At 38.6% G+C, this 27,389-nt stretch overlaps 2 protein-coding genes and 1 long non-coding RNA gene across 3 annotated transcripts in view; 2 read left to right on the top strand and 1 right to left on the bottom strand.

Moving 5' to 3' along the window:
- Positions 1-7,887, top strand: part of smyd2b (SET and MYND domain containing 2b) — a 16,777-nt gene extending 8,890 nt beyond the window's left edge. Inside the window, exons 6-13 of the mRNA XM_057352183.1 lie at positions 3,875-3,999; positions 4,079-4,146; positions 4,982-5,084; positions 5,343-5,453; positions 6,617-6,737; positions 6,884-7,058; positions 7,151-7,259; positions 7,527-7,887. Coding sequence (XP_057208166.1) covers positions 3,875-3,999; positions 4,079-4,146; positions 4,982-5,084; positions 5,343-5,453; positions 6,617-6,737; positions 6,884-7,058; positions 7,151-7,259; positions 7,527-7,610 — 896 coding nt within the window. The 3' untranslated portion in view covers positions 7,611-7,887. The remainder of the gene's footprint in view (positions 1-3,874; positions 4,000-4,078; positions 4,147-4,981; positions 5,085-5,342; positions 5,454-6,616; positions 6,738-6,883; positions 7,059-7,150; positions 7,260-7,526) is intronic.
- On the top strand, positions 1,803-2,175 carry LOC130565456 (uncharacterized). Its single transcript, XR_008964377.1, has 3 exons — positions 1,803-1,836; positions 1,917-1,977; positions 2,058-2,175. It is a non-coding gene; the product is annotated as an uncharacterized LOC130565456 (long non-coding RNA).
- Positions 7,888-8,018: 131 nt separating the features above from the next.
- The window catches only part of LOC130565442 (tyrosine-protein phosphatase non-receptor type 14-like), a 42,297-nt gene continuing 22,926 nt past the window's right edge, over positions 8,019-27,389 (bottom strand). The window contains exons 3-20 of the mRNA XM_057352160.1: positions 25,298-25,467; positions 22,373-22,470; positions 21,202-21,269; positions 21,019-21,089; positions 20,576-20,663; positions 17,929-18,017; positions 17,588-17,675; positions 17,368-17,450; positions 15,647-15,698; positions 15,379-15,430; positions 13,781-15,102; positions 12,515-12,697; positions 12,269-12,397; positions 11,958-12,176; positions 10,965-11,093; positions 10,659-10,893; positions 10,351-10,514; positions 8,019-9,217 (exon numbers count right to left, since the gene is read on the bottom strand). Coding sequence (XP_057208143.1) covers positions 9,089-9,217; positions 10,351-10,514; positions 10,659-10,893; positions 10,965-11,093; positions 11,958-12,176; positions 12,269-12,397; positions 12,515-12,697; positions 13,781-15,102; positions 15,379-15,430; positions 15,647-15,698; positions 17,368-17,450; positions 17,588-17,675; positions 17,929-18,017; positions 20,576-20,663; positions 21,019-21,089; positions 21,202-21,269; positions 22,373-22,470; positions 25,298-25,467 — 3,369 coding nt within the window. The 3' untranslated portion in view covers positions 8,019-9,088. The remainder of the gene's footprint in view (positions 9,218-10,350; positions 10,515-10,658; positions 10,894-10,964; positions 11,094-11,957; positions 12,177-12,268; positions 12,398-12,514; positions 12,698-13,780; positions 15,103-15,378; positions 15,431-15,646; positions 15,699-17,367; positions 17,451-17,587; positions 17,676-17,928; positions 18,018-20,575; positions 20,664-21,018; positions 21,090-21,201; positions 21,270-22,372; positions 22,471-25,297; positions 25,468-27,389) is intronic.

A 27,389-nucleotide genomic window follows, 5' to 3' on the forward strand; every position in this document is an offset into this window, starting at 1 on the left:
AATCTATTCAACGAATCTGTTGTTTTTAAAGATACTTTCTGTTTTCTTCATTTGTTGACAACAGCTGACTTTGTTCTGTTTTGTTCCTGTTGCTGCTGAGCTTCATTTAGTCCAGAAAAACTTGAGCGAAATGATCTTAAAATCTTCAACATTTTGTTTACAGATTGGTTTGTGGAGTTTGTGGTTGTTTTACTAGTGATTTTGTTATAGATTGAATCATCTAAGATTGTACATTAGTTACATTCTCGTAATCATCTGTGGTTGTTTTCAAAAAGCATTCATGATTTAATATAAGTCTATGATCAAATGAAATGCTATTTAGGACAAATGCATGACAGGTCAAACTGTGGAACTTTGTTTATCATATAATGTCTCAAGAGTCATTGGTGGTGCTTTTACAGCGTTTATGGTGGAATTCAACTCTGTCATCGTATCATGAAATGTGTTCATTCATTTAAAGTCTGACACAAACTCAAATCACTGTTCATGTGTTTTGTGTCTGCCCTTCTTTCGTTTTGAATGCAGCTCTCATTTCGAAAATGTCCAAGTGGTCACGTCTAAAAATACTGTCAAACGACTGAAAGCAGATGGCTTTAGCACAACGCGCTGCCTCTGGTCTGGGGTCAGTGAGGGCTTGTAAAAGTGATAGTGGACCTCTGCTGACAGCTGCTGAAGACAGACAGCTGCTTCACACCTCTCAATGACTGAATCAACTGTTAGAGATGACACTACATGATCATGCGAACAGACTAGGTTTATGTCATGAGTTTACTGTCTTCTGATGCTCATTTGTGTTTCGTGTGTGCAGGAAGAAGGGTCTTGCAAAATGTGGAAAGTGTAAGAAAGCGTTCTACTGCAATGCAAAGTGTCAGGTAAAAACACCTTCTGTAACACATTCAAACACACATTTTACCAGGGGTGTCATGATACAAAAATTACAGTAAATAGTGAAATTTCATGAAGCTTGATGCCAATTTCTACAGCTAAATGTATCTTGTTTAATATCAAATAAATATGAAATATATTAATAACAATAATTCATAATAATAAGTCATTCTCAGTTAGCCTGTGTTTAAAGAAAAGAGTAATTTAATTGAAAATGAAGGTAGGTACAGTAAAATCAATTATACTTTTGCCAAACTTAAAAGTCACTCTAATTTGTTACAGCCCATGTTTTTACTTTTTCTATAATTATATTTATGCTTTTGTTCAGACATATACTTTTCATTTATCATCAAATCAAATATCAAAAATGTAGCCTACATTGAAACAAAGTAAAACGTTTATTTTATTTTAAAGCCAAGTACATATTTGACTTTTGATTAAGTTACAGAAAACTTTGTTATTACAGGCAATATATTTCTTTATTATCTTTACCCAAAATATGAATTGTTACCGTTTCTTTTTTTCATTGAAGAAAGTTTTTACACCTAATTTGTTTTATTTAAAATAAAAAAGTGGCTTAGGTTAAATCAATTTGCTGTAGTTAAACTTCATTTTATGTGTCAAAGACAACAAACAGAAAACAGCTTGAGATAAAACACATAACAATGTCTTGAGATATAAAAATAGCTTCTGAAAATGTCTTGAGATAAAACACCTAAAAATAGCTTCAGATAGGCTATAAAATATATAAAAAAAATTAAATTAAATGAATGAAATTACATGAAATTAAACACCTAAAAAATGTTGATGTAAAACAATTTTGTTGTGTGTATTTGACAGAAAAAGGACTGGCCCGTGCACAAGCTGGAGTGTCACACCATGTGTGCGTTTGGTGAGAAGTGGTGTCCTTCAGAGACGGTGCGACTGGTGGCCAGAATCATCGCCAGACTGGTCAGACACAGGCAATCGAACTCTATGCCATTGATCGAGATTTAAAGTTCTGAGTGTTTGACGTGTTGTTACCCACGCAGAGAGACCAGAAAGCGAGAAGCCAGTCAGAAAAACTGCTCTTACTGAAGGATATGGAAGCCCGTAAGTACCAGAAAACATTATGGACACCACAGAAAGAGTTCAAAATAATTGACCCCATATAATGTGTATGGTTTTACCAGGTAAATTACTTGATTTGCAAAGAAACCAATCAACCAATCACGTGGCAGCAAGTCATTTAGGCATGTAGACATGATCAAGAGGATCTGTTCAAAGGCAGCATCAGAATGGAGATGAAGGTGATTGAAGTCACGCTCAATGTTGGGGCTGCTTTGAGTATATCAGAAACTGATTTCTTTACACATTCTCATGGTTATACAGGGAATGAAAAAGAAAAATATATCAAGTGAAAGTGGTTCCAGCTGATAGAGAGACAACGAACATTTCTGTATGCACAACACATGAACGCTGAAGCAGAAACGGCACCACACGAGTGTCAATCCTGTCAAATAAAGAGTATTGTAGATGAAAAACATGAATGCCTGGATCGAACCTGGCTTGTACCACCAGAGAACTACTGCGGTTCCAAAAGTGTATTTGTCTTTGAGGAACGGAGGAAAAATATTTAGCTGGTTCTTGTGTAAAAACTGTGTCTTGCTGTCCAAGTGTGAGCTACGATGATGATAAATGAACATAACGGTTGCCACCGTACCATATCTTATGATACTATACCAGCCGAAGTATCACGATACCAAGTAGTATCACGATGCCATGTTCATCATTGATAACTACAAAATAAACCACATTTCCTTAATACACAGATCGAAATGAAACATTTTGTATTTACTACAGTAAACTGTATTATTCATGTACACTACAATATTTTGTAGAATTGCCTGTAGTAAATGGATAAATTGTAGTAAATACTGTAGTATACTTTACTATTTACTCAAAAACACTAGTGTCTAGGGATTTTAGTAAAGTTTGCTGTAGTAAATACTAAAGTACATTTTCACGTGGGAACGAATTCAAATGTGCGACAAATTTCATTAATCCAGTACCTCAGAGATGACCTGTTTTTGTAGGCTAACTCGGAAGTAAGCGCCGCGCTGGTTCCCTCGACCGAAAGCCTATGCATTTTTCCCATAGACTTTTGGAAGTTCGCAAAAAATAAGCTCTGTGATTAACAAAGGTTTATGATGTTTACACTTTTTGTCTCTCAAGATAATCTTTACAAATGTACACAGCATTTGTTACCTTTGAAGCCGAATTACAATCGTCAGAAGTAAAAAGCTATAACACGATGCTATAAACAGACTACACTTAAGGTCGCTCGACATCAACGTCACCACCACCGAGCCTCCGACAACTCTTTCAAACTTTATTAAAAATGTGTTAAGTAATTACTCTGTGAATGAATCCGCATCTACGTTTTAAGAGATTTGTGCCCATGTTGCATTATTTGTGAGCTTTAAATGCGCGATGACGTCTATGTCACCGCCAAAGGAAGAAGTCGCTTTTAGCAACTTGTTAGCAACCGCCGTTTTAAGACACAATAATGGTTTAAATAATCACAAGCAGGTTTGATTGGTGTGTTTTATGTCATAGAATAAAAACGTGAAAATATTTAGCGGTTTTGTTAACCACAGACCTTATTTCAGGCGATTTCTTGATGAATGACTCACTGAATCATTGTCTTCTCCGAGTCGTTCAAAACACAGATTCATTTAGGAGAGAAACACCGCAGCCTTCGGTATGTGGAAAATACAGCGTTTTTGAACCTTAAATCGTGTAGACACATTCCATTCCATCTAAAACAAACCATAATGTTTTAGCCGTGTCATATGACCCCTTTAAACCTTCAGCAATTACCGTATAGTATACGTTACAGTGACAGCAAAACAGCTCATTTCTTACACAAGCAATGTATTCTTTTAGCTTGTGGCTTTTGTTGTTTGTCATTTATTTTGTAAGTGATGTTAGAATGTCTTTCTCTCAGACACCGAGGAGATGGATAATGAGAAAAGAGAGCGGACTAAAGCAGATATTGCTGGTCTCCATCAGTTTTACTCCAAATATCTGGACTTCCCCGAACATCAGGCCCTGCTAACACTCTTCTCACAGGTAAACCCACTCTTTCAGAGGAGTTTAGCCCAATACACACTTCAAAGACTCACTGGTCTTTCTTTCTTTGGTTCTTCAGGTTCACTGTAACGGGTTCACTCTGGAGGACGAGGAACTCTCTCACGTAGGATTAGCGGTGTTTCCAGAGTAAGCTCACACACGTACACACTGTCACTTCATGATATGTCGGAGGAGGTCCAGGTGGGCTCTCCTGCAGGCTGGGGGTCTTACTCACGGGACGATGTTTGTGGCTCTATACCAGGGACTTTCTCTTTGAGGTGCTGACTCATACGTTGGCTTCAGTCTGTATTTGATAGTCACGGTCCTTAACTTGGCAGATGTACGGCTTTGGCCTCCAGCGTCATCCTGTGTTTCATGCTTCTAATGTTGAACTTGTTTGTCATAGTTTGCTTCATCATTCGTCTCCCCCCTTCCCTTTTGTCTTGAGGGTTGTTTCTTTTAGAAACAGGAATTTAAATAAAAAACAAATTCTGTCATTTATTCACCCTCATGTGGACCCAATCTTGCATGTGGCTCTTTTTTTCTGCGAGACACAAAAGAAGATATTTTGAGAAATGTCTCGGTGGTTTTGTGTTCATACAATGGAAGTCAATAGGGCTCAGTGTAGTTCGGCTAGCAACGTTCTTCAAAATATCTTCTTTTGTGTTCTGAAGAAGAAAGAAAGTCATACAGGTTGAAAAGGACACGTTGACTTTTGGCTCAACTATCTCTTTTATGTTTCATGAATTCTTGTGCATGTATTGTATATGTGTCTACTCTTCCAAACGTTTCCATCGGACGGTTGTTGTCGTGTTTTGGGATTGATTTGCCTTTACTGTGGTCACGTGCATTTTTGTAAAAGTGCTTTGAGTAACAAAATGATGTTCACGGCACGCTAGTTTTTTTCACTCACCTCCTCTTATAGCTCTCTCTGAGGTCTTTTATAATGCTCCTTGTCTTTTCATCTCGTGCTCTTTCTCAGTATCGCCCTCACGAACCACAGCTGCTGTCCCAACGTCATCGTGACATACAGAGGCATCAACGCGGAGGTGCGAGCTGTGCAGGACATCAGTCCAGGGCAGGAGGTCCGTATGCAACCGAGTTCTTCACACGACAATATGACACACATCTTTGTTTTTGCATTATAAAACTACAAATTGAAGAATGACAGATTATTGACGTTGCTGTATCTTAAAGGAACAATAGGCCTGCAGCTGTTTTTTGTCATAATTCAAAAGTTGGCTTTTTGTGATTGAACGTTTTCATAAAATTGCAATGGAATTGAAACCTATCAATATCTTTGGAAATGTATTCGAGTAAAAATGCAGGTACTTTGTGTGTAGATATATATCAGCTATATAGACATGCTGTACCCTACAGAGGACCGGATAGAGAGACTCAGAGATGCCTACTACTTCAGCTGTGACTGTAAAGAGTGTACCACCAAATCCATGGTATGTCAAATATAACACACGATACAACATGTCTGTGTGTGAGTCTAAAGTCTGTATTCCAAGTCTAAAAGGAAATGTTAAAAAAGAATACATTAATCCTGAAATAAATAGTGCAATATATAGAACGCATTCAGTACAAGGTATGACTGCAACATTTTCAATAAGATGTACAATGTTGAAAAATCGTCCGTTTGTAATCAGACCATCAAAGTGGTATTTAATCAAGTGTGTGCATCAAATTTGTTCAAGAAAAAAATGTCATTTTAAAAAAATCGTACTGTTATTTTGACAGATTTTTCACAAATACTGTATAAAAATATGGAATTTTTAAAGAAAATTTTACAGAATTATTTTATGCTACAGATTTTTCACACATTTATCAAAGTACGGTAACAAAAATGTCAAACGACATAAAAACTTGGCAAATTTACGAGAAAACCATGAAAAGCATGTCATTTAACATGACATGTTATTTAATGCTATTTCACTGGCGCCGCCAGCTGCCGAAAAAAAATACTTTTTTACAGTATTTTTACAGTGTATTTTTAAATCGGTAAAGAACCGTCAAATTACAGAAAAAGACTGCAATTTTACTAGAAAAGCAAAAAAAAATCACTTAACTGTACAATAACGTACGTTATTTAACATTATTTAACTTTTTTCGTGTTCTTCATTGTTTGTCATTTAAATCATATTAGCTGTTATATTTATGAAAAATCATTTGTTTTGAGTTGCTCCATACTTAATCAGGTGACCATCTCATGTGACTAGATGACACCCTGATGAAGGCTAGTTAGCCGCAACGTGTTGGTGCACGTGTGATGTCATTTTAGATAAGACGTGTTAATAAAGGCTTTTTTATTTTGATAATACTTTCGAGTGCCTTGGAGTGATGTGTTTTTCGATGTTATTTAACGCTATTTTACTGGCGCCCCAGCTGCTGGAACACTGTCCATTTTTGAAACACTGTAAAAAACGTCAAATTAAAGATTGCAAATTTACAAGAAAACCATGAAAAACAAAAAGAATCACATGACTATTTTTACCTGCAGCCCAGAAAATTGCAGTTTTTACAGGATTTGTTTAGTGGACATTAGTAATACTAAATGTATGATTATATTAGCTGTAGATGCATGTCATTTGACTTTTGTGTGCCCATGCAGGATGTGATGAAGATGAAGGTGAGGAGGTTGAGTGAAGAGATCAGTCAGAAGGACATCAGTGATATGGTGCGTTACGCTCGGAACGCCATTGAAGAATTCCGCAGAGCCAAACGCGAGAAAATTATCCTTTTCTGAGCCTCTTGTGTCTTTCTGTTGGGAAGAACTGAGTGAATATTTGCAGTCATACTAGATAAGTTCAAATGACCATTTTTATTGGAACTGGTGAATTATTTATTGAGGGTTTATGGATTCTTGACTCTGATTCATGTCCATCTGAGCTGTTGGAGATGTGTGAGCTCATCATCGATAAGATGGGTTCGGTTTTCGACGACTCTAACGTCTACATGCTGCATATGATGTATCAGGCCATGGGCGTCTGTCTGTTCACTGAGAACTATGACGGGGCGGTTCGATACGGCGAAAAGGTTCTCAAACAGTACATGTAAGAACACACGCCGTGCACATACTGCATATGTACTTGTGTGTCTGTGTATTTTGTGCAAACATTTATCAGCCTTTGTGTTTTCTCTTTAGTGTGCTTTATCCCGCATACTCTCTGAATATAGCATCAATGTATCTGAAACTGGGCAGACTTTCCATCGCTCTGGATAGAAAACCCATCGGCATCAGCACCCTTAAAAAGGTACAAAACACAGTTACTGCAGCAAAAACAAATTTGCGTTCAACATACAGTAGTCTTGTCCCTAACATAACACAGCATATAGTGACCGAGCAAGTCAGCGCACATTATAATGAAATGAATAGTTAACAAAACCATGTAACAAAAAACTATTCAAATATTTATAGGTAATTACAATCTATAAAGCTATCTTTTCAGTCGTTTCTCAGTATTTGATTGTGTTTGTGAACACACAGCAGTGAGCGATGATAAGTGATCATTGTGTTTCAGGCTCTGGCCATTATGGAGGTGGTTCATGGCAAAGATCACATGTACGTGGCGGAGCTCAAACGAGAAATAAGTGGTGATGAATAATGTGTGTGTATGAGATCTTTTCTGTAAGAACACAATATAATTTAGAAAATGCGTAGATTGTATAAACGCAATAGATTATAATGTAAAATGATGTTAAATAAATGCATTTCTCATGCTTGATGATACAGACAATGCAATAAAATCTCAGGAAATCTTAAGGAGGATTTTTTGTAAACATTTGTGTAACTGAAGGATTTTAATCACACTCCTAGACTAATCTTGACCTATGTGTTGATGCTTTATTTGACACAAATCAATAAACAATATTCTGAACATGTATTTGATAATCCGGAGGAAACGTAAAAAATGCTAATGAAGATTTCCTTTTCTGTCTGGTCCATCTTCTTATACACAAAACAGTTGTTCAAGTTGACTTTCTAAAGCGTTACGATGAATATAACACAGAAGCTCACATAATAATGCTTTATTGCATTGTTTGCACAGGCAGCACATTTACAAAATAAAAGTTTGGTGAATAAATGCAAGATTAAGATCAAGAAGCGTAACGTAAAAAAATAATGCACGCATGAAAACATGAGTGCAAAGAAACCGATTCATTTGTGAAAGCAAGTATATACATTTGAATAAAAAATGCATGCATAGTTGTCTATTCTTTTCACAAAAATATGTCAGGAGAAAATATAAAATATTCACATCAATTAAGATAGTATAAGCTTATTAATATTAGATTTATTTCATAGAAACAAAAACAAATAACATACAACAACTTTTGTGCCTGAATACTGAATGCAGTTTCAATATTCAACAATACTCCAATTGATCAATAATAAATGTGAAAAATAATCGAATCTCTTGAATTGTACAAAAGTACCGTAACTGACCTCAGATCTGAAATAAAAAACACAGCATAAATAAGGTATAAAATATACTGTTATAATACAAAACATCAACACTGGAATGAGTTAATGGTGTTTTAACGTTTATGTGCTGAAGTGTCACTCATGAAAGAACTGAAACAAGTTTGTTTGGGTTTCCTCGCCTTGGCGCTAGACGTCCATAACATCATATGATAAAAATATGGCATCTATAATTTTTCACAAGGCACCCAAGGACTTGCATTTCATAAATCACAAGGACCACGGCTGCAACAAAAAACAAAAAAAAATCATCTTTGTTGTTAGTAGAACAGAAACGTGTCCTACATCTTGAATGAAATCTCAGTAAATGAACAGCAAATTTTCAGACTTTAGCAGAAAATAACAGAAGAGTGTTTAGAAGAACGTTTCTTTAATCTCCCATTCCAGTATGTTTTTATGAAATGAAGTCGCAACATTTTCTCTTTTGTTCTTGCGTCACTCGCAAAGAACTTTAAACCTGAACTCCAGAGAGATCACACCTTATGTTACATTTATTGTAAACATTTTACGGTCACTGCCAAAAGAAAACAAACAGATGGAAACATGTGATATAGACGAATGTAAGTTGTTTGTAGGATTATTGTCAGGAAAGGAAAGCGCTCAGATGAGTCTGGAGTGCTTGAGGAACTGAACGAGGACCTGATACACAAACGTATACTGACAGACCGTCTGTACCATCAGCATCCGCTGCTGTCTCAAACGGCCCAACATCACTGCAACCTCCACCCGCTGAACAACAGACAAAACACACACAACATCATGAAAATAACTGCCTTTGATTGCAAGTCAAAATCTGAACATTAACACAAAACTTTTGACTTGTTTTTGTTATTTCTGGCCATTTTGCCCACCCCAATAAAACATTGCACGCATTTTTAAATCTACTCAACATTATATAATTCATATAATCGTGAAAAATGAACACAAGACTTTGTATGAAAAACTAAAGTCAGTGAAAGTGGAAAAATTCAGAATATATCATATTTCTATTTGGACATGGACATTTTTGTCTATATTAAAAACTGTGAGTTATTGATTGTGACAAGCAGAGCGGGACGAGGGCCGTGAGGGAACCGGTGACGCGAGGGATCATTTTGAATAATTTATGAAAAGTTTGGTTTAACGTTTGCCGGTTCCCGCCTTCTTCCCGGGTTTCGTCACCAATGTAACAGTGTTCAAAGTAAGGAAGGAAGAAGGCGGGAACCGGCGAACTTTAAACCAAACTTTTAATAAAATAACCAAACAACAAAACGAAAGTAAAGTGCCGACAGCTCCCTCACGGTCGACTGCCGGCCACACAAACAAAATAAAACATAACATCAAATCCAGGCCTGGTCCTCTATCGTCCTTCACTGCTGTCGCTCCTCCTTTATGCTTCCGGAGCTCCTCCGTGAGAGATGCGAGACCGGTGCAACGTTCATTATCACTCGCGTCACCGGCCTCGCACCGTTCCCTCACGGCCCTCGTCCCGCTCTGCTTGTCACAATGATGGACAAGGGTTATTAGCACTATGAATATAACAGCACTATTACAAACCTACAATTTAGTAAAATACGCATCAAATCCAATGTAGGCTGCAGCAATACCATGTATTCTAAATATCGTATCATTTTTATCATTTATATTTAATAATATAAATTTATTTATAATATATGCATTATATTTCATCATTTTTTCTTTTGTCTCTCCTCTCGATACTAAAATGCATTTACTGTAAAGCAACATTACAACATTGTGAAAGCACTGTAGAAATAAATGGATGTGTAAACAAATTCGATTCAAAAGAAGTTTAGAATACACACAGGGGTCCTCAGGTTTGATGGAGAGAGAGAGAGAGAGAGAGAGAGCGCGAGCGTTCAGACCTGGTTGTGCTCCAGACAGCTGATCATGAGTTCTGTGAGGATGACCACCCCGGTGCGACTCACTCCTGCACTGCAGTGAACGATCACCGGAGGATTCAAACTCTTGGACGTGTCCAACATGCTGTTAGTGTGACGCCGGACTGACTGGATCTCTTCAAGGTACGCTGAGGAGAGAAAGACGAAACGCTAAGAACCACAACACCTGGAATCATACTCTGTCCGGTGTGTCCTATGCTAAACAAAGTATTTCATTCACTTTGATCAAACTTTCACCTCCAGGGTGAAATTTGGCCCATTATGGATCTTACACAGAAATCCCTGCACATATTCCGGGCAGCCGTGTTCGGGCCAGTCCGTGTACTGCAGATGCCAGACGGTACGCTCCTGCCCCGACAACAGATGCTTCACCTTCAACCCTGTGGTTGCATAGCAACCAGAGTCCGTGCGGAACTTGGTGGTGACCTTAAACTTGCCGTGCGTGGCCGAGTTGTGTTTGGAGCCCAGTTTGGGCCAGTACCTGTGACTCTTGGAGCGTCCGCCCTCCTGTAACATGACAGAACGTATGAAACATTTCAAACAAGGCCTTTCATTCGTTCAATCACGAGCGGCCGTACCTCCTCGGCTGTAACCATGGCGATGACACTGACTCCCTGCTCCCAGATCATCTGCCAGAAATCGTGGCAGGTGTTAGGCAGCGGGCCTTGCGTGGCGATGTAGTGCCACTCTTCTCCACAAATCGTCACCTACACAAACACACACAGTTCACTTTAAACAAAACACGGGAGAGATCTTTTTTACGTCGCCATAGTTGGGTAAACTTCTATGGCAGTGAATGGGAGACTTCCAAAAATATATTTATTGCATTCTCATTTGCTCAATCGGCAAAAGAAAAACTCAACGATAGTGGTTTCACTGCTTTCAACGAAAAAAAAGGCAGTCGAAAGAGAGAATGATGTCAAATTTACCGTGACTTCCATAGACTCTCGCTTTAGCGCTAACTATTTTTTTGTAATTTGATGCAAAGGTAATATAACACAAAGTTTAGTTTAGTTACAAGAATTGTAAAGATTGTAATCACAATTAATCGCATTAACTCTTTCGCCGCCAGTGTTTTTCAAAACAATTGCCATTCAGCTCCTGCGTTTTTAGATGCATGACAGCACCCTCTACTGTACTACAGAGAAAACACGCTAAGCTGGCAGGAAGCGTTGCATCATATATGTTGTAAAAATGGGTTCTTCCAAGCTTTCTAAAACTGTTTAAAAGTGCTGCTCTGTGCTGGTGCACATGATGTCACCAAACGTAAAGAGAGTTTTACACCATGTGTTTCATACCCAGTGGTTCTCAACAGGGGGGGCCCTAGAAGACTTCCAAGGGGGCCTCGGGATGACTAATAATTTAAAATGAGACAAAATGAGCATTGCAATACATTTGAAAAAACAAGATATTTCTTATTATCTGTCCATTTTTATATAGAAGAAACACTTTTCCAGTTATCGTCAAACTCTGATATATTTTGAGTTTTTGTGAGCGGGAGGGGGGCTTTGAAAGTTGTTGAATACGGGGGGGGCCTTGGAGTCAAAAACGTTGAGAAGCCCTGTTCCAACCTTAACGTGAGAGGCGTTGATGTATCCCGTGTTGTTCTCTTTGTTCGGCACGAGTTCTACTCGGTTCTCTTCGTACGGAAGAACATCTCTGAAGCGGTTGCGCTCGATGTTGTCCAGCAGCGTCGCCGTGGTGAAAATGGATTTCGCTTTTTTCTTGGGAATCTGTTCGTATTCAGTAAAGAGTCTCTCTTCTTCTAACTTGAGCTCCAGCATCTGGCACTGAGAAAGAGAGAGATTTTCGGTACCGTCGTGGTACATTCATAACACATGACCTTGCCTGGACTGAGAAATCTGTAGACATGTCGGCTCACCCATTCATCTGTGCTGTTGTGTTGAGCCGTGTGTTTGGTCACGTGTTCAGCGGGCATGTGCGTGACATACAAGCCGTTGAGAGCGGCCATCATCAGCGGCCTCTTCTCCATCTTCTGTTTCTCAAGAGACTTTGTGAGAGAAAACAAACCTGCAGTTATTATCAGGAACATGAGATCTACATCATCGCTCTTTCTCTCTGAGAATCCATCAAACATTACAGCTGCTCTCAGACGGAGGTGTCTTACCCTCTGAGCGATCTCTCTCTCCACAATACTGTCCTCGATGGAGAACATCTCGGAGACGGGCCGTTCTTTCACAGGCTCTTTCCTCACTCTCTCCTTCACACAGGTCAGGTCGGGTTCAGAAACAGACGTGGTGCCGCCGAGACCGGTCTGATCCACGACATCGGCAGTCTCATCGCTACTGTCCTGAAGACACAAACAACACCAGATAGTCTCAGACAGCGATTCCCCAACGGTGGCCTTACAGGTGGTATTACAGGAGAGCCGTGGAATGGGTGATTCTCGTGAAATACTGGTCTCAAGATGTCAACCATGATTTTCTTAAGAACACTCGCTTCGATACGACATGTTTAAAAGCATTCATTGCAAAACGGACACTTTAGATTTTTTTTACCAAAAAATTCTCATTACCATAACCATTTAAAACTGTCGATACCATAGCATGTTGTTTTGATACCTAATCATACACAGTATGAAGTATATTTTAATAGGAAATTATACATGTGACATTTTTTTAAATGCGGAAAATGACCTGTATCGGTAATGAGAATGAAAAAAGTAGTGTGCACAGCGTGACGAGCATATTGAGCTATTAACTAGAAAAATATAAAGTGATCATTACTTACTGGCAGATGTGTTTCTTCACATCAAATCAAACTTAATGTAAATATATTTGTGTGTGTGTGTGTGTGTAAACGGCGTTTTAAAAATGTTACGGAGGATGAGAATATCATTCATGGACACTTCTTTCTTCCACTATTTCTTCATTTTTGTTCTACATGAATATTCTGTCATGATTTTTGTCATTTGAGAACATCTAGAAGAACATCCGTTTTTTTGCCTTGAATGTTTTATTTTACTATCCACACATAATGCACTCAAATGACAAATGAGGATGTGTTACGGTAATGAGAATTTGAGCAGAAAAGCAATAAAATGCATAAATAATTCATTGCCATGTTAAAATGATGCTTTGTGCAAAAGTTTTCGCTTTGTCAGTGGTTTGGTGAGAATGACCCAGATAGATTAGAACTTTTGAATATTTAATAAAAAACCTCAAACTGATCTTGTAAATTCACCATCCCAGATACTGTACTGTATATGACGACGTGCCACCATATTTAAAGACATGCACATCTGGGATGGCATAAGAACTATACCTTTAAATGCAACACCAAACACTGAAAGCGTTGCACTTCGGTCGCACACAAACGCGAACGTTAATGAACGTGACGAATTTGAACAAACGATAGGAGATAACAGCTGTACCTGGTTTGGATGTCGCAGGGCTGTAGTGCTGCCCGTCTGTCGGGACCCCGGATAATCCGGCGGGGGTTTGTTGGGAATGTTGGCGAGAGCCGCCTGATACTGAGCGCTAATATCCTCATTCAGACCGGGAATGTGAACGTCCAGATCCGGAGAGTCCTCCTCCTCGCTCTCACTGCTGTGAATAAACATGGTGACGTTGGAGAGGGTCTTCTCATGCTGGTACACAGACTGACCAGTAGGGGGCGATGATTTCTGCGCTGGCACCTCAGCCTCTTTGGGCTTTGCCTGAAGAGGCGTGGCCTGTTGGTGAGCGGGCGGGGCTTGTTCTCGTGACGTGTTCCTGCGAGGCAAAGCGACGTTTCCGTGGGTCTCCGTGAACCGCTGGCCCCCCACCACTTCCACGCTGTGACGTTTTCGAGGTGTACCGCAGTGCTTGAGAACCATGAGCGGTGCGCTGACCTCCTGCAGCGACTGATGCATGACCGTCGAACTGTCCGGCTGGAAGGTTTTCACAGACAGCTGCACTTTTCTCATGACCAGCTCCGGACTGGAGTTACCCATGCAGCGCTGCCTGTGGCCGGCCAGGTCCGGGGTGCTCGTGGCTGGACGAAACGTCGGATACGGAGGGGGCGGACGGGAAAGATAATTACTCAGCATGTTAGCGGCCGCCGTGATGTAACTAGGCTCTTCCGCCCTTCCGTTGGCGACCTGCTGCTGCGTGTTGGCGAGCTCCGGGGTGCTGACCGTGTGCGAGATGGCGTTTCCCGCACCTGTGGAGGGATGACCCGGCCTGTGTCCAATCCCGGGCACAGAGTGGGACGGCAGAGGTCCCATGTGTTGTCCGAATGGAGAGTGAGAAGCTCTTCCCGTCCCGTTCGGCCCCAAGTACAACCCGCGTTTCCTCATCTCCGGCTGACTGTAAACTAAAACCTGCGGCTGCTGGTACGCGTGCGTGTTTGTGATGTTCAGGCTGCGCAGCGACTGGCTATGGCAGCTGCTGTTGGGCGTAGTCGTAAAGACTTGGCGCTTTTGCCGCATGACGGCGTCATAATCGGGGGTGGGACGGTAGGAAGGTGCGATGATGGCCGAGTGACGGTGGTTGGGGATGTAGTCGGGACGCATCAGTTCACTGCCGGGGATGCAGAGATTGGATGACATCGGAGAGGAATGCAGAAACGTCTGAGAGCGATTGAGCGAGCTGACGCTCGGAGTGCTGCACATGCTGCCGTTGTGAACGGAGCCATTCGGAAAGCCGAACTCTACGGGACATCGTTCAAGACTGCTTTCTGACGTACAATACGGGTCATCGTGGAAGATGCTGTCTGTGAAGAGCAAATGACAGAGACATGAGTTTTCTTAAATATTGCTCCTCTTGCAGTGCATTATGGGCATTTCCTATTTTCTCTCCGACTCTTGCAGGAGTATGGCTCAAATGGTTATGAGCTTACACAAAAACCACCAGTCTTATCTTCCAAGAGACATTACAGAAAGAATTGAACCCAACAGTGAGATTCACACATGTGCATAACAAACAGAAATGATCAACTATCATCCAATACATCAGTCACAAGTTTGATGCGGAATAGAGTGAATTTCACCTTGAGAGCCCTGTCTGTCCTGATAGTGGTCTGTATATGAAGACGCCTTTGACTGCAAAAAAGGAGAAAAAAAGTTTGAGTTTCAAAAAAGATTGAGATTCAACTCGCCTGCGCTTAAGAAACTCACAAAGCTCAAATGAAAAGCTGAAATCTAATTGGCTGACTTTACAAAACATCCAGTCTAATCTGTTTCAATACACACTGTAATTGACTTGAATGACTACATTTATTTTCGAGAAGCTGAATGAAGATATGATAAAGGTCATACCGCTCTGTTCCAGGTGTGTCTCCTCCTGACTGGCACAGGTGATCGTGAAGGCCTGCGGTAATGTGAAAGTATTTTACAATTTAATCACACACATCAGTTAACTGACAGAGAGAAAGTGATTAGTTAGTCCTCTTAAAACTGTTATTCTGGGGTTTTAATTTTAAATAAAATGCCATACTTTTAGAAATGCGGTCAAAATGTAAAAAGAAATTGTGGCTATTCATTGATGAAACTGGAGATGAAAGGTTATTGTGGAATACAGTATGGTATGCAGTGTGCTGTGTTTGATCCATTGTAGGTCATTCACCCCGAATGTTTGCATATCATGACAATTGCAAAGTATGCATACTATATAGACTGATTCAGAGGCAAGAGCATAAACAAAAGTTATGTGGCCCAAACTTAACTTCCGGTAGACCTTCGCAAAGAAGTTGAGTTATTGATTTAATTTAATACAATAAAATATTCATATAAATTAATATTGATATATATCAAATAACAAATTCATTGTTATATTATAACCAAATACAGACTGGAAGTGCGTCCAATAAAACTGTCTAAACACTGCAGAAATAGTACGGTATAGTACTGGAGTGCATTTCCCAAAAGCATTGTTAGCTAACTATGGTCGCAAGTTCCATAGTTAAACGTTAAAAATTCAAGTGTTTTCCGAAACCATCATTCTAACGATCAATTGCAAAGTTGCGTGGTTGCAGCTACAGCTCTTGAGCTTATTATTATGACATACATCGTGATCGTGAGCAAAATAAGCAAGCGCACCAAGCACTGCATTCTATATCCATCATACTAAATATATACAAATGTTATTTTAAGTTTTAAAGAGTTTTAAAGCACAGTTTTTTTTTAAGTGCGCATGCTCTAGAGCTACGTAGGAGGAAACTTGCGAATGAATAAAACATCTTAAAATTAAACAACGGAGAGTAAAAATACGTTAACGAAAGTAGTTTTTTGATGTAATATGCGTTATTTAGAGCAATAATATACCATTAAATCGATCTGAACGGATTAACTAGTAGACGTTTCTACTCTGCCACCTGTGTAATGTCAACAACTACTGTATATTGTTAAACCAACTTGGTTCAAATTACATATTGTACGACAAAGGTACTATGTTTTCGAGAAACAGTCGTGACAAGATAGTTAGAGCGCTTTTCCACCATCGCGCCAAACCGCTCTCATTGCTTAATCGTTCCACTCCGTGCCGATCCATGCTAGCTGGTACGTAGATGGTTTCATTTTCCACCGCAGGGCTGATAATGGAAATTTTTAGAATGTAAACACAAAAGCGTCACGCGCTGCTTTGGTAACACATGAGATTGAGCTATAACGCCTCTGCGCGCACTCATTAGCACGATTCAGCACGGTTAGACAACCGTGCCAAATATTCCGACCCGAGAACTGTTTGTAATCGTGTCGTGTCGAACCAGGCTCATGTGGAAACATAACTGTAACCGTTTCAGACTGTGCTTAGAACGGTTTGGCGCGATGGTGGAAAAGCACTCTTAGTTTCTCCTACGATGCATGGTACTATAGTGGTTAACCAGCGAGTTATGTTGTTGCTCGGGAAACGCACTCCTGAAAAGATAAATCTCTTAAATGCGTTCTGAAAACGTTATTGGAGAACATTTTTAACTATTCTAGCATTACTGTATTAGAAGGGTTTATTGAGAGACGAGCAGTATTTTTGCTTCGAGACTCACTCGGCGGAAATCTTGTTCTGTCTGTAGAACTTGTGTCTGGCCGTAAAAAGGCGTGCGATGTATTTGGCCATTTCCATATCGTCCTAAAGATAGAGAAAAAACATCCAGACCAAAACACATTCACCATAAAATAGAAGCAATGGGATGACAAAGAAAGGCAGACGGAAACAGAATAATCAGAACAAGGGATATGATGATCATTTGGGAAAAATGTGCTGACCACGTGGAACATGATGGTGTCGTCTCTGCTGGTTATCTCTACAGTGATGGCCGATTTGTTGTGCCCGATGGTGCCGATATCTTTCCAACTAAAATAAGTAATTCAGTGTTAAAACATTGAGATGATCTAAGAACAGCTTCTACGTTGTTTCATCAATGTGTACGTAGTTAATCTCATCCACTGCAACTGGACGACATTTACACATTGAAGAATTACACATCCACTTCAATAATACCATAGACAAACACATCGTTATATGATTTATCCAAAACCTAAAACCTTCATCATTTTTTGACAGTACAGGAAAACTCTGTAGGTCGATAAGTGATGTGATGCGTTACCGGTGGAGCATTATGGATCTGCCGTTCCTGTGTTTGACAAACACGCCAATGAAAGACACGCCTATGATGATGTCATTGGTGTAGTTATCCTAAAAACACAACACAGAAACATTCAAGAACATTCACATCATCTTCAGTGTAATGAGTGACACCAGACAATGCAGGTGTTAGTAATTTATTAACACCAGAACATAAAACAAGAGCAAGTGTGACCCTGGAGCACAAAACCAGTCATAAGTCGCACGGGTATATTTGTAGCATTATCAATCAAAATTGGTGAATGAAATATGACTGGTTTTGTGGTCCAGGGTCATAAATAATGGAATAACGTCTTTGAACAATATCTTCAGTATGCCTTCAGGTTTTTCTTGTCTTCCGAATGTATTCACTTTGTCTTTTAACAAGCTTATACAGATGTCGAGTATACGTGGCGCGATTTTATCATGCTTTATCGTCAGAAAAAACGTACTGTATGAATTCAATTAATAAGAACCAGTGTTGGGTGTAACTAGTTACTAAGTAATTAGTTACTGTAATTTAATTACTTTTCACTTGAAAAAGTAAAGTAAGGGATTACTCTTATTTTTTCTGCAATTTAATTACAGTTACTTCTGATGTAATTAAACTAAATACTGTGTGTGGTACTGTATATGTGTGTGTAATAGTGGAATTGACATCAAATTCAAAGCCTAACTTTAAAATCTGTGCTTTAATGTATAATTCTCACATTTGTAATTAATAATAATACTTTTTATTTATAATAGTTATTATTTTATTAATAATAGTTTATTATTTATTTGAATGAATTAAAAGAGCCGTTTCATGTCTATCCTTGAATCACTTAACTCATCAAGGTTGATGTAGGATATAGAAAGTAATTAGTAATAAGTAATTAAATACTTTTTCAAGAGAGTAACTTGTACAGTAATCTAATTACATTATCGAATGTGTAATTAGTAACTAGTAATTAATTACTTTTTCAGAGTAACTTACCCAACACTGATAAGAACAAAGTATACAGCTATTTTATTATTATCCAAAATGCATTTCAATCTATTAACCTCTTTGAAAAGTTGGTTTACATTCCCTAAAAGAGAGAACAAAGGTTGTCATAAGTTTATGCATGAAAGAGTTACCATGTACAGAAACTTGAAGTATACACACAAAGCAACAATAACTAAAGTATGTCAGATCAACAGACCGGATGAACAGACTCTGACAGCCTCGAGCGTCTGTGTGACATATATACGGCTCGCATGGCAAGAAAACAAAGATAAACAGAAAGCGGCATGTAGACAGAAGGTCTATAGTTTGGGCCATGTGGCTTCCATACATGCGAAGCCTCAAACCTGACCTGAGCCCTCTTTCAACAACAATGTGACAGGTGGTCTCCATATCTACACAGACACACTTGTGAGAAACGAGGAACTTTAGCCATTTCTTGCTCCTTCTGAGCAACTAAAAACATTTATGCACAAAAAAAAGGTTAATGCGCTACAAAAAGTGGATGACATGAGCAAAATTCAAATTGTGCACTTTTATATGCGCTAAAAATAGTGCACTCAAAATAAGATGTGCATTTCAAAATATCTGTGCAATAGAAAAAGCATCATACACACGCACAGTTAAAAAAACTAATGGGCTCTGAAAGGAGGGTGGTGGTGTGCCAAAAAAAGTGCACTTTAAAATGTTTATGCACTAAAATGGTGCACTTAAAATTGACATACAAGTGCATATAAAAATAAAGAGAAAAAGAATACAAATAAAGTGCATTTAAACAGCATTAGATGTGCATTAAAATACACATGGGCAATTCAAAATGTGTGCACTGCATTCACATCATTTGTTTAGGGCTGCATAACGATTAATCGCAACTAATCGTTTGCAAAATAAACGTTTTTGTTTACATAATACATGTTGGTGTACTGTGTATAATAATTATGTATATACAGTATAAATACAAACACATGCATGTATAATTTGTATATAAAAGCTTTCCTGTGGCTCAGTGGTAAGAGCATGGCGCTAGCAACGCCAAGGTCATGGGTTCGATCCCGGGGATTGAACATACTTAGAAACAAATGTATAGTATAATGAAATGTAAGTCGCTTTGGATAAAAGCGTCTGCCAAATGTGTAAATGTGTATATACACATGTAAATATTTCTCAAATATATGCACGTGTGTGTGTTTTATAACAAATCTTTTATTCTGCAAACGATTAGTCGCGATTAATCGTTATGCAGCCCTACATTTGTTTTCTCTTTTTTTATCGCCAAAGTTAAATAAACACTAAATGGACCAAACACGTCAATTTCATTGCGCAAGAAACTGAAAAAAGCGTGGTCCATATACAATACATTTACAATCATTCAGTTATTCTACTCAGTAGAATTCTAGTCAGGGCATTTACATTTTCACTACAGCATATTATTATTTTACTATATATTTACTATAACTCTTTTACTATTATTAATTGCTCATTAATTGCCAGGCTTTGAAACAAACACAAGCTATGTTTAATGTCAAACCACTCCAAGTACTGTGTGAATTTTGCCATTGTGAATGATATTTGGTCGATCTATTGTGCTCTGATTTGTTTAATAATTGAAAATAGTCTCGACGCAGACAAGCATGACCACACTTACTTTTGCAGGAAAACTTTCCTGACCAAAGCCATCCAACTTCTCCACCTCCTTAATGTAGAGCAGCTCTGCCTCCGCCTGGGGCATGTGACTGAAACAAACAACCACATCAACACACAACATACAGATCAACATACAAACACATGGCAAGATCAACACACAACATGCACAACCAGATCAACATGCAGTATAAACACAACATACCAGATCAACATACTAAACAGTCAACACAAAAACTCAACACATTATAAAAAATATAGATCAACAACAACAAAAAAAAACATAAACATACAAACACAAAACACATACACAACATACAAACATACCAGATCAACATACAAACACAAAACATCCGAAATGAAACTGATCAACACACAATCTAAAACAACATACAAGCACACAAGCAGATGTGTTTGTGAATAGAGGAGAATGCTGTAATAGTTCACCAGTGATTCTTGTGTTCCTCCGCTACGGCCTGTGTCCATTCCTCCAACATCTTATCAACATGAGCCCAGCTCTACACACGCAGACAGACCATAGTGATGAAAATACATTATGGATTAATACTCCTGAAGAAAACAGTCTTAAAAGTGTTACGACAACCCCGGTGTCATTGAACACACACTTACCACAGGGAACAGAACATATTCCCTGAGGAAATCTTGAGACACAAACTGAGAATAATCTCCAAAGTCAGCTGGAAAGATGAACACAGAACAATAAAAATAATTGAATACTATTCCATTCATTCATTTGCTTGATGCTTTCAGATCTAGAACGTTTACATGTAAATTGTTGAAGAAAATCAATATTACAATAGAATTACATTAAAAAAATGCTACATTACGCAGCTAATCAAGCTATTCCGCAAGAAAAAGAAATAAATAAAAGTGATTCACTATGAAAAACACGTTAAATATCTGGCACTATTATATAAAACATTTTAGGAATGATTGCCGTTCATATAGATATAAAGAACTAGATGCCGCATTACCAGGTGTTTCTATGGGGCGGTATAGAGCTTGTTAATCGACGTCACGCCACGTTGAATGTTGCGCCCATAGACATATATATATAACTAGATGCCGCATTGTCCGCTGGATCGCACGTCGACGCCTCCGCCATATTGGTGAGGGCAACAGCCGACTTCAAAGACATACGGGTGAATGGTGGAGTTGCAGTTATAAAAACACAAAACGTTTCCAGTTCTCAACTAATTTCAATACTTTTCTATTAACATGGAGTACAGAAACGTTTTGGCTCCAGTTAAAGATGGTTAGACTTGAAAATGTATTTATTGTCAACTGTTAAAACTCAAACAACAACCTACTGTTGCTGAGGGTTATTTTTTCCACAGGTTAGGAGTGGAAGGATTTTGTTATTTAGCTGTCAATCCTAAAATGATTTTATTAATGAATGTTAAGTTCTGTTTTTTGGACTAGAGACATTAGGCTCCAGACGAACGATATCGTTTCACAGATCTGGCACCCTGTGCGGCAAGCCGGTCCGTTAACACTCAAGAGCAAGCTGATGGTGCGTTTGCAACTATATGCATGTATGATTATGAAAACTTATTTAGTGTTGTGTAAGCTCAAACATCATATTTGCTAAACTAACACATGACCACAACTAATGGTATCCCGTTTTTTGGGAATTCAAATCCTTGGCGTTTTCACAGCCATGGCTGCGCAGTGTTTGAGTGTTGTCAGTGGACCGTTCCAAGATGGCGGACACATCTTCGTGCCTGGAGCACTTGAAGGGGGCATCTAGTTCTTTATATCTATGCTCGTTCACACATACCCTGTACGGCGAGGCCTGCCAGTAGGATGCCCTGCTCTACGGTACAGTGTAGACGTCCGCTCAAGATGTCCTTCTTCACCTGCAGGTAATACTGATACCTGAAACACATTCATGGATGAGTTACTAACATTTACAGATGATTCAACATTTTTGACATGCATGTTGAGAGTAAACTACCTGTGATATCACAACCTCTTCTTAAGATTAATACCTCACAATGCATCCGCTACAGTGGTCAAGCCTCTTATAAAAAACATCTTTATTTTTTTTCATTTCAGTTTAGCCTCAAATCTTCCATTTATGGCTGAAATGCTAGAAAAACAAATCTCCTTCTGTGTTTTTCTCGGGAGTTACAAACGACCGACTCCTAGCATATAAATCATTTCAAGCTGGTTTTCCCGAGGGTTTTTCCTAGTAAATCTTCTGGAGTTCTGCTTTCTTCATCACCTCTGGCTTGCCATCAGTGTAAATACAACTCTTCGACCAGAATATTACTGTAATTAAATGTTATGGTACATTATACATGAACACAATACATTCAATTCGATGTTAAAACATAATATGTACAATAGGGATGCTCCCGCAGCCGATACCCTTTTTGCAGCCGATACGAGTATCGATTTCTTATCATCGTGATCTGTGATCGGATCCCGATTCCGATGCTTCAAGCTTTATATAACTGATATGTAAGCTCTCTGATCACCGTTAACCTTTTTATCAGTTAAAGTTATACCCTAGATGTTGCCTTTGTTATAATTGTATATTTTTGTTATATTTTTTAAGTAATTATTAAACTTGCCGAATCAGGTTTGTCGTATTAAATGCTTTGATGTCGTCAAATTGCGATCGGTTCGTAAGATCGGCCAAGTTTTGCGAGTACCGCTCAAGTCATAAAATGTGATTATCGGCCAATAGCGATCTGCATCCAATCGATCGGAGCATCCATAATGGTCAGGGTATCATTTTATTACTGTAAGAAATTATAACAGAAGATATTAAAAAGGTCCCACTAACTTTGATTTTATTACGTCAAAACATTATTTGCCATTTTTGATCTTTCTGGCTTTTCGCCACCACACTCTAAAAAATATTGTGTACACTCAACAAAAAAAATTAAAGCAACAGTTTGCATCAATATTTTTGAGTTGTGACAACTTCTAACAAAATTAAGTTCATCCAACAAACTACATTGGGTCAAACAGATTACTTTTTTCTCTTAGATGAAATGTATTTTTAAGTAAAACCAACTTAAAACTTGTTGCTCATTATTGAAATGATTAAGTTGTTCCAACATTTTTTTAATACTGATTTAATCAAAGACACTAGTTGCAAATACACTTTTTTATTTTATATCTCAACTTACAAAATGCTCAGTAACAATTAAAAGCAAGAGCTGATTAGGCCTATAGCATTTCCAAGTGAGATGCCTTTTGAGGAAAACAGCATGTATGCTCATTTTCTTTGAGCCTAACCATAGCCTAAGCAAATGCTCTATCCTTCAGGACAATGGTAACCTCTTAAAACCACTAACATAACCAAAACCCTTTTAAATGCCAAGAGAACAAAATATGAAACATTATTAAGTCTCATGCTGTTCTCATCTTGATAAAAATCCATGAAATAACTCTGTATTTCTACATTAACTCTCATTATACAGTACCATGCAAAGCATGATGGGAAATGAAGATCCTCAGCAATATACTGGCAGAAAAGGAAACAGGAAGTACCACGTTGCTATGACAACACGTTGCACTCGCACACTTGTCAAATGAATTAAATTGATTTCTACATGATTTTAAGAGGTAAACAGTTTTTTAAGAGGTAAAAAGCCTTACTGTTTTAAACGTTTAAAAATCACTAAACACTTGTAAACTTATTTACTACATATGCCTGCTAAGATTCAAAAAACGTGAGACAAATTGTAAACTGTTACCATTTAAACACCACATATTTGATTGAATGTGCAGCTGCTGCCGTTTATTCAAATAACAGACGTTGGCCGACGCAAAGAATTGTGGGTTATCTCTAGCAACGAAGGATACACCTCATATGTTCTGGTGAAAGTAGGTCGCATTAGAAGGGTGCATACGGAGTGTCCTACTGGCTTTTATGAAACGAGACACGACATAGCAGGCAAATGAGACCTCCGGAGGACGCAGCCTTCCGAAACGAGCTTGTATATCCTTATAAACACAGCTTGTATATCCTTATTTCTCTTGCTCATTCTTTCTTTCTTTCTTTCTTTCTTTCTTTCTTTCTTTCTTTCATTCTGTTGCTATTTCTTGAGCTGGTATTTAGATGAAGGTTATAATCTTTCCCGTCCTGGCCTGTCATTACAGTGTGAGCGAGCCACCGTAACCCTTTAATTACCCAAACATCGGTGCAGGGACTGATCTGAGACCTGTGAGATGTCTGGAAGTGTTGGCCAATCCTGTGTCCTCGGGGGCTCAAATCATTGTGACTGTGATCTCTTTTCATGCATGTTAAGAAAAGTCGCATGCAGTAGATCGTGTGCATTTAGAGTCACCGGACGTTTTTCAATGGCAGTCTGGGTTAACAGACGCACTTACATGTCAAGACTTTTATATTAAACAGCTACACTTTTATGTTTAAATGTGCGAAAAGTGTGAAATGTGAAGGTAAGCTTCTGAGCTGTAGTGACTCTGCCGGCCACCAGGTGGCACAATCCTGTAAAGACACTATTCATGTTGAACAATTACTACATCGTCAGAACCAAAAGAATGACAGAATAAAGACCAACATCACTGTTGTGGCGTACTGCGATGAAAAACAGCCAAACGTAAAATGTAAATGGAACTTTTTATTTGTGTGGAAATTAAAAATGATTGTACATGTGTAAAGACGCAGCGAAGGCATAACGAAAAGATGCATTTAAGAAAAAAAAACAAGATTGGAAAGACGCACCTGGTGACTTCCTGCTGGAGTCGAGACACACTGGGGAGGTAGAACATCACCCCGAAGAACAGCATCGGCTCGCTGCCAAACTTATCCAACTGTTTCTTCAGAGCTTTCTCCAGATCAACCCATCTCTGTGACTGAGACTTTGTGTGGAACCACAGGCCGAAATAATGAGTCTGACAGACACAAAGAAAAAAATCACACTTTCACATCAAATACTCTCATAAATCCAGCTAATTCAGAGTCAAATCTGTATTAAAAGAACAATTCAATTTTTGACAGTCTGAAACGTTACGTAACCATAGCAAATTTGAAGACTCTAACTCAAACTCAAACACTTGTTTATGCTCATAACTTTTTAGCTCTAAGTCCGGTACGTGGCATGAAGAAACACTTATGACAAAAAGTTGTTAAAAGATTTAAGATTCATCAAACGGTTAAACCACATTAACAAATTCGACCAGAATGGACATAAGACTGTATCTTCGCAAAACTTTTGTGTATTGGGATGAAACTTGGCATCTGTCATCACAACTTGGAATATGTCATCATAAATCAACGTTTGAAAACTGCGGCCTAATTATAAGTGTTATAAGCCTCTTTGTATGCTTATATCGAGACAAACAATTCCCATTTGACCTTGGTTGGCCATTTTGGGTGTCCATTTTAAATGTTGTCATTAAATACCGCTTTTTACCATCGCAATTACGTATCGCTAGGATACTTGATATGTTCTGTCAGCACAGCTCTGAGGGTACATACAAAGTTTTGGTGCAGCGCCCCCAGTGGTCAAAAGATACAACCAAATTTATTTAAATGCTTAAAACAAATAATAAATCTGCCAAATAGTCATGTGACTGTTATCATTCGATTTGTTGGCTCATGTTGAGTTTTATGATACCGAATTTGTCATTGTCGATCATACTTCCTGTCCACCACACTGAACCCTCTTGAAATCACACTTTTTCATAGTCCTCCACCAAAACTTGTGTGATTTACACAAAAAAATGTCAAGGACCTATTGACCAACTCTCATCGATTTAACTATTTGCAAGATTAAATTGCAAACAAAGTCAAGGCAAAAATGCAAATAGACACAAATTTGCGCAGGGCGACATGAATGGTGCCAACTGGGTGACGCGATTGCTGTGCAAAGATAACATGAAAAGATGGACTTTTAACATTTTAATTGTAACTGTACTGGTTTGTCCTTTCTGGAGCTTTATAGTGTCGCTTTCATAACATGAAACAAATCAAAGTAAACATATTTCAAGTCATACATAAAACCCAAAAGTCAAACCAGTTTGGAACAACATAAGCCTGAGGAAAATATGTCATCACAAATCAACTTTTGAAAACTTTGGCCTAATTATAAGTGTGGCCTCTTTATATGCTTCTATCAAGTCGAACAATTCCCATTTGACCTTGGTTGGCCATTTTGGGTGTCCATTTTAAATGTTGTCATTAAATGCCGTATTTTACCATCGCTAGGATACTTGATATGTTCTGTCAGCACAGCTCTGAGGGTACTTACGACGTTTTGGTGCAGCGCCCCCAGTGGTCAAAATATTCAACCAAATTTATTGAAATGCTTAAAAAAATAATAAATCTGCCAAATAGTCATGTGACTGTTATCATTCGATTTGTTGGCTCATAACGAGTTCTATGTCGTACTTCATACTTCCTGTCCACCACACTGAACCTTCTTGAAATCACAGTTTTTCATACTCCTTCCACAAAACTGTGTGTGTGTGTGATTTACACCAAATTTGTTTTCAAGCACCTATAGACTCTCATCAAGTCTCATATGCCACGAATTTGATAAGCAAGCAAGCTAATCAGTAATGTGACTGTATCTTTGGTTTCTAGCACTAAAGTGTAGGCACATTGCAGTTTTTTCATAGTTTTGTGTCACATTTATTGCAGTAATTCCTTTCTCTCTCACCCTGTGAAATGAACACTTAATTTTATCGTTGCTTGTGCTTATAAGGCTGTGAATGTAAACACGTCCTGTTATGACTGGCTAACATCTTTGCACAGACTAAACACCATAACACATGTGGAACTGTTTGGGAAACTACACAGTGATAATGGCAAC

Source organism: Triplophysa rosa, linkage group LG15, assembly GCF_024868665.1.
Source record: "Triplophysa rosa linkage group LG15, Trosa_1v2, whole genome shotgun sequence".
In the NCBI taxonomy this organism is placed as follows: domain Eukaryota; kingdom Metazoa; phylum Chordata; class Actinopteri; order Cypriniformes; family Nemacheilidae; genus Triplophysa; species Triplophysa rosa.